This window comes from Montipora capricornis, chromosome 5, assembly GCF_036669925.1.
Source record: "Montipora capricornis isolate CH-2021 chromosome 5, ASM3666992v2, whole genome shotgun sequence".
Taxonomy (NCBI): domain Eukaryota; kingdom Metazoa; phylum Cnidaria; class Anthozoa; order Scleractinia; family Acroporidae; genus Montipora; species Montipora capricornis.
The window spans coordinates 23060566-23068065 of NC_090887.1; the positions used below are offsets into that span (position 1 = coordinate 23060566).

General features: G+C 41.0%; 1 protein-coding gene across 1 annotated transcript in view; it reads right to left on the minus strand.

The window, feature by feature from the left end:
• Positions 1 to 3698, minus strand: part of LOC138048521 (tetratricopeptide repeat protein 28-like) — a 3919-nt gene extending 221 nt beyond the window's left edge. Inside the window, exons 1-2 of the mRNA XM_068894703.1 lie at positions 2096 to 3698; positions 241 to 1905 (exon numbers count right to left, since the gene is read on the minus strand). Coding sequence (XP_068750804.1) covers positions 241 to 1905; positions 2096 to 3698 — 3268 coding nt within the window. The remainder of the gene's footprint in view (positions 1 to 240; positions 1906 to 2095) is intronic.
• Positions 3699 to 7500: the final 3802 nt, after the last annotated feature.

Consider the following 7500-nt stretch of genomic DNA (forward strand, 5'->3'; position numbering starts at 1 on the left):
TTTACATACGCAACTGGTAATCAGCGATTTCACTGTCAGTCCATAGCATGGCTCAAACTCCAGGAAGGCCGAAGTAGCCGACCCGGTGAATGCAGACTATATTTCAGGTATTCACCAAAGCAGTTCGAGTAAAAATACCTACAATGGCAACCGATTTTGAAACCATTTCGACTTGCTGATTAAAAACTCTTACAAAGTACAGCCATTCAGTAATTAAAGTTATGTTTAAATAGCACTTACCATTCTTTTCGTGTTCGTGTTCCCCAAATTCAAAGGTGACATCATCGCCAATTAGCACAAATGGCGCCCAGTATTTTATGGCGAAATAATCCTTTGTCTCCTGAAGAGATTTCGTAGCGTTGTGAAGAGCTATACTTGCACTTTTTTTATCTGCCAAGTGTTGGTAGAGAGTTTTCATGAACATCAAGGTCGCCTCGTCATCAATTGCCCAGAGTGACACCAGAACAGACCGGGCACCAGCACACAGAAAAGCCCTGGCTATTCCCACAACACCCTCAGATTTTAACTCTCCCTGGCCACTATGACAGCAACTCAGCACAACCAGTCTTGCCTGAAGACGAACTGCATAAACATCGCTCATTGTTAGCATGTAATCTTCCTTTTCGGGGATCTGGGATGAGCGTTTGGGATTTGGGGCCAAAGCAATTTCTCCAAATTCGTCATCTCCATGAGCAGCAATGTGGATTAACGCAACTGACGTCATTCTTTTCAGCACCTCAGCTTTCGTTGCATTTCTACCAGTGAGAGGCGAGGTCTGCAGAAGTTCTCCAATAATCTCGACCTCTTTTTTCGCGCAAGGCAGCTGTTCATACTTGGGTTCACCGGTGCCGTAAGTGACTTCCTTCAAGCACGGATCGCCCACAAGCAGTGCTTCATTTTTACTTTGGAAGTCGTCAGGTGCACTAGATATCACTTTTAAAGCAGTCAGCGAGGGAATTGCACGGATCCTGACAGAGTCACACAATGCAGAAAAAGGAGCCAGGCAAAAGGGTCCATCAGGAACAAAGACTAAGTCATCACCTCGCAGCAAGTCTTTGATAGGACTGACTAAGACATCATACAAGGGCTGCAAAGAGTTCACAGAGAAGCTCAAGGACTGAACGGTCTCCTCAACAGCTTCCCTACTGCATGAGAAGTTGCTGCGTTGCTTGTCAAGCAAACGATTCTCACATCGTGCAACGGTCCCCGCACTGATCTGTTTTAAAGTACTTTTCATCAGTAAGTCAGCACTTCCATTTTCGATATCCTTTTGTCTAAAATTTATCCCGCTATCTTCTCTTACCAACCAGAAGCTGATCGTGTTCCCTTTAAGTGCAGTGAAAACAGTTTGTGAAGGTAGATCTGTCATTACAAAAGAGAGAGTTTCTTTCATTGTAACTGCCGAAGAAGGTTTCTCATTAACACCGTATTGAATCTTCAAAATGTCTGCCAAAGTTTGTGCTCGTCCTTGCTCAGCAGCACACAACGCCTCATCAACCTCTCCATTCTTCAAGAGTGCTATCCACACAGCGGTGTATGCAAACTGAGTTATGTCACGAAAGCTTATTTTCCATGCATCCTCTGACTGAAGAAGGCGCCTTGTTTCATCATAATAATTGATGCTTAGCCGATAGTAATTAAGAGCTTTGCTCAAAGAGTCTGAAACTTCATGAACACGACCGAGCTGATAACACGCCCTTCCCTGCCCTATTGGATCTTTCGTTTCATTGGAAATCCTAAAGCTGTGTTCATTAAAGAGAAGCGCATTTTGAAGCTCACCGGTATTGTAATAATCATTGGCAAGATTACCATAGGCTCTTCCTTCCCCAGACCTGTCCCCTACTTCTTTCAGAATACTGAGATCTTGTTTGTGGTACTCTACCTTGCTCAAAATTGCCCAGACTGCTATAAGCATTGCCAAGGCTGCCATAGGCTGTTCCTTCTCCGTCCCTGTCCCCTACTTCTCTCACAATACTAAGACATTGTTTAAGGAACTGTATGGCTTGCTTAAAATTGCCCAGACTGTAATAAGCGTTGCCAAGATTCCCATAGGCTTTTCCTTCTCTGGCCCTGTCCCCTACTTCTTTTGCAATACTAAGATGTTGCTTATGGTACTCTATGGCTTGCTTAAAATTGCCCAGACTGTAATAAGCGTTGCCAAGATTCCCATACACCTTTCCTTCTCTTGCCCGGTCCACCACTTCTTTTGCAATACTTAGAGATTGATTGTGGGACTCTATGGCTTCCTTAAGATTGCCCAGACCGCAATAAGCATTGCCAAGATTACCATAGGCTCTTCCTTCCCCGGCCCTGTCCCCTAGTTCTTTTGCAATAATAAGATCTCGTTTATGGTACTCTATGGCTTGCTTAAAATTGCCCAGACGGAGATAATCGCAGCCGAGATTGCCATAGCTTTCCCCTTCTCTGGCTCTGTCCCCTACTTCTTTTCCAATACTAAGATTGTGATACTCTATGGCTTGCTTAAAATTGCCCAGACTGTAATAAGCATTGCCGAGAGAGCAATAGGCTTTTCCTTCACCATCTCTGTCCTCCACTTCTTTTGCAATACTAAGACATTGATTGTAAAACTCTATAGCTTGCTTAAAATTGTCCAGACTGCAATGAACATTGCCGAGATTGCCATAAGTTCTTCCTTCTCGGGCCCTGTCCAGTACTTCTTTCACAATACTAAGACATTGATTGTGGCACTCTACCGCTTGCTTAAAATTGCCCATCCTGTAATAAGCATTACCAAGATTGCAATAGGCTCTTTCTTCTCCAGCCCTGTCCACTACTTCTTTTGCAATACTAAATTCTTGTTTGTGGTACTCCATGGCTTGCTTAAATTTGCCCATACTGTGATAAGTGCTGCCGAGATTGCAATAGACTCTTCCTTCCCCAGCCTTGTTCCCCACTTCTTTTGCAATACTAAGATCTTGATTGTGATACTCTATGGCTTGCTTCAAATTGCCTAGAGTGTAATAAGCATTGCCGAGAGAGCAATAGGCTTTTCCTTCACCATCTCTGTCCTTCACTTCTTTTGCAATACTAAGACATTGATTGTAAAACTCTATAGCTTGCTTAAAATTGTCCAGACTGCAATGAACATTGCCGAGATTGCCATAAGTTCTTCCTTCTCCGGCCCTGTCCCCTACTTCTTTCACAATACTAAAATGTTGTTTGAAATACTCTATGGCTTGCTTAAAATTGCCCAGACTGCAATAAGCGTTGCCAAGATTGCCATAGGCTTTTCCTTCTCCGGCCCTGTCGCCTACTTCTTTATTAATACTAAGATCTTGATTATGGTACTCTATGGCTTGCTTAAATTTGCTCATACTGTGATAAGTGCTGCTAAGATTGCAATAGGCTCTTCCTTTTCCAGCACTATCCACTACTTCTTTTGCAATACTAAGATCTTGATTGTGATACTCTATGGCATGCTTAAAATTGCCCAGACTGTGATAAGCATTGCCGAGATTGCCATAGGCTTTTCCTTCCCCGGCCCTGTAACCAATTTCCTTAAAAATTGTTAATGCTTCTGTGTAATTTTTTATGGCCTGTTTAAGGTCAGCTTCACCATGATAGTACTTTCCCAGATTGAAAAAAGCCAAACCCTCCCTTCGTCTGTTTCCCTCTTGTCTTGCAACGCTAAGCTCTTGCATGTTCAACTCCAAATCGCCCAATTTTCTATCCACCATTCTTGGTAATCAGAACCAAAAAGGTTTTCCCTGAAATCTGTGGTGCACCTAGAAGATAAATGAACGAAAAGACAAGAAGTTCAATGTCGCAACTACAAATGTAAAACAAAGAGCAAGATTGATTGAACAGTGAAGGAATAATTATCTTAAGCCCTTATTTAAAAAAAAACTGCCTTTCTTCATCAGGGTTTTCCAAGGAATGATTTCGGTTTACAGAGACGTTACAGAATAAATAACCTGTCATATGATAAAACAATGCTTGGGTATTTAACCTACTAAGAACGTTTGATACAAATAACAGTGTTGCGGCTTTCCCAAGGGAAGTGAAGCCCTGTTGGACGGGATTAATACCTGGATTGGTGACTGTCCAACAATACCAGTGTCTTATCAATGACAAAACAGGAATTGAACGTACATCACTGATTCTTAATTACTGTTAGTCTAAAGCTAAAAGTTCTGATATATGTTTCTCTGGCATGAAATGCTGCCTGTATGTAGCCAACATAATGCTGCCACCAAAAAGGCAGGATGTGACGTCATTATGAGTGTAGTATATTCAATTTTCTGCGATTGATATCGAACTCTTTTTTTTTTTTGGTTGTTTACCTCGGTTTATGTCCTATTTTGACATAATTTTGAAATCCTGAAATTAGATTTCCAGTAGAAAAAAAAATGCATGATGTAAACTTGTCTAAGAGGTTTAAATTTATCAAATATCAGACCTGACTTAGCCAAAGAAATTCAATCGGCTTTTGTCCATTTTTTGATCCAGTGACTTGAAATGAGGTAATTGAATTGCTAACGCATTTCCAGTGGAAAAGGCACGCGCACGGAGCGCCATAGTTAAGAAAATATGGTAACCCATCGATGCAAGAAATTTGCTTTTAGCTATGACGTAGTTAGCGACCCTCCGTACGTACGTCTACCCCTCCATGTATGCCAGCGTGACCAGTATCATGCAACCATATCGTGGGATCAAGTTTGGAGCTCATGGAGGCGGCCATCCAGCTAGTTTACAGCGTACATCCTCCATGTTATGGTTAATTGACACCTGTCAAAACAAGGTCTCCGCTAACCAGTATCACGTGACTATATCACGGGCTCAAATTTGAGCTCATCAAGGTCAGCGTTTTGTAAGTAGACCGCTGACCAGGTTTTCAATTGGTTTGCAGCCTCAAGCTAGCTCAGGACATCTAAACATAAACAAGGCTTAATTTTTCGAGCATTTGCTGTGGTTCGATGTGGCTACACGGCCATACTACGTCAACTAAAGCTGTTAACATTCGACGCCTTGTATGTTCAGATGGAAAACCGTTTGGATGTTTTTTCCTGTTTATTTTGGCATTTTCAATACACTGTAGTCAGGACCACACTGGTGGCTATGCAGTTATTCAAGTCAAGCATCGGAGGGATGTAAACTTAAGGCTGAGTGATCATTTTTAATTTGACAAGTTTAGAGCTCCTTTTTGCTCTGTATTGCAATTTGTGGCATATCTTCACAGAAGTTTTCATTTTTAGCGTGACAAGGTTGCATAATGCCTGGACGACCTATGACAGAAGAGCAGAAACGGCCGTAACAGTTTTTTCCCAGAATGAAATGAATTTTCGGGAATGAAACTCGAATGTTTATTCTCAACTGGAATTAAATAACAATCATCTGTACTCTTTTTGGACAAAGAAAAAAAAATTGATTTGTTTGTTTCTTTGTTTGTTTATTTGGTTCTAAATGCGAGCGAACAAGTATTTTTTTTTTACGCCGTTTGCTCAACTGTTTTTCGATGTGCCTCGACAGTGACAAGGAAATTTTGCCCTTATGTTATAAACAAGTAATCGCAATGAGTTCTCGTAAAATTGAGGAGACATATCACTAGCTTGTGTTTTGAGATGTTTGTCTACTGCAGTTTTCATAATTCTACGGAATTTCATCTTCAAGTGCCAAAGGTCAAACTTCGTTTTGGCTTCCATCATTCAAGCGAGATCAATTAATGCATGACATAACCTACCAATCAGCATCTTTGGTTCCCACGGAACATTTGTACATTAAGAAACGGTCCAGATAAGAACGATAGCAACAACGGCAACGAACATGTTGGAATTCAATTGGTATGCAAAAAAGTGATAACTTTTCTATTGTCTGTACTTACTTCTGATTGGCTTAAACAGCAAACGTTTAACAAAACTTCATAAAGCAGTATTATATTCATCCTTACTTTCCAACCATCTTCCATCTTTCATCTGGTCTCAGTTTAAATGAATTCCACAGAAATCGTATGTGGGGAACATGTAAAATTGTAAACGTTTCTTGGCTTTTGTTTTCAACTCTTGTGATTGGTCAAAATCTTTTAACATAAAAAAACACCCTTTCAAAGTGGGCTGTAAATGAATTTTATTGCGTTAACTGCCTTCCTGTAGGTTTATCCATTCTCTGTGTAAAAATGATAACATTCCTATGTGGGGAAAGCCCCGTTGCCGCATAACAAAGGAAATTGCTATCCACCTTACACGGATCATTACTTAAAACTCGAGGTCGATGGAAAGCGATGGAATATGTACAAAACGTTTTACTGAAGAACCTCTAAAACTTGTCATGATGGTATTTGAGCTGTGAACTAAACAAAAACTGCAATTCACTTTCCAGAGGCTGGGTCGGTCGATCGATCTTTATGGCTATGTGCTAAAATTTATTCATGGCAGTCAAAATGCAGTTTCGCACTTAGCGCTTGAAGGTGAGATTCCACGCAGAATTATGAAAATCGCAGTAAAGCACGTATGGGTTATTTGTTGGAGATCTTGTTTGAAGTTTGTCTTTTCTTGGTTGCAGTATTTCAGTTGCCGATTTCTGGTTTCAATGAAATACATCAAAATAAGAATGATCTCTTTAACAGAGACAAAGTGGAATAAAGTACATCAATAAAACTATTTTTTGACCTTGAACTGGAACATTTTTCTAACGATCTGTCACATCACGGGCTAGTACTCTGACTTGAAATGACTTGACTCTGAAATGTCTTTTTTTTTGCTTTTCCGTTCGCTTGCTGAGGATTTGCTTGCTTCCTTTTAACACTTATGCGATTCAAGAAAAATTCGTTGCATAACTGGTGACTTCCATAGTAAGTTTCACTTGAAGAACCGATCTGGTACTCATCGCTTACTGATTCATGCGATATCAGTTCTTCACGTAAAATTTACCATGGAATTCACCGTGAGTTAAGCCCCAGCCACACTAATACGTTTTAGAAAACCTCCGTTTTCAAATACCTGCGGGTCCCTGAAAATGGTTTAAAAGATCTGCGTCCACACTAGCGTTTCCACATCGTATTCGGCCATGCACATTGGAGTCTAAAAATGGAGATCCAAAGATACGTTTATGTTACCAGGCTATGCTCAGACGATTTCTTTCTTCTAATGCGCCTACTTCAATACCGCCAGCAAAACTATCGGTGTGTTTTGGCGCCAAATCTTGACTGTAAACAAGAAGTGTCCTTTCAAAGCTCTTCGAAACTATGTCGAGAAAAGGCTACAGAAAAGGAAGAACACTTTATCTGGACAAATGACGAGTTTGAGCTGTTGTTAAGAGAGAAAAATGAATTCAAAGTGAAGAAAGCAGCCGAGGAGGTCGACTGGGAGTCTGTCCAGACTAAGTCCGCCCGACATTCTCAATTCGTTGAAGGTGGGTTATCCCTCAACAGCAGAAGAGTCTGCCGCGATAGAGACAGACTACCTTCATAAACCAGAGAATATCGCCAAAACGATAGTCACTTTTAAGTTGAAAGCTGTCAGGAGCAAGTTCAGGCAGCCAGCT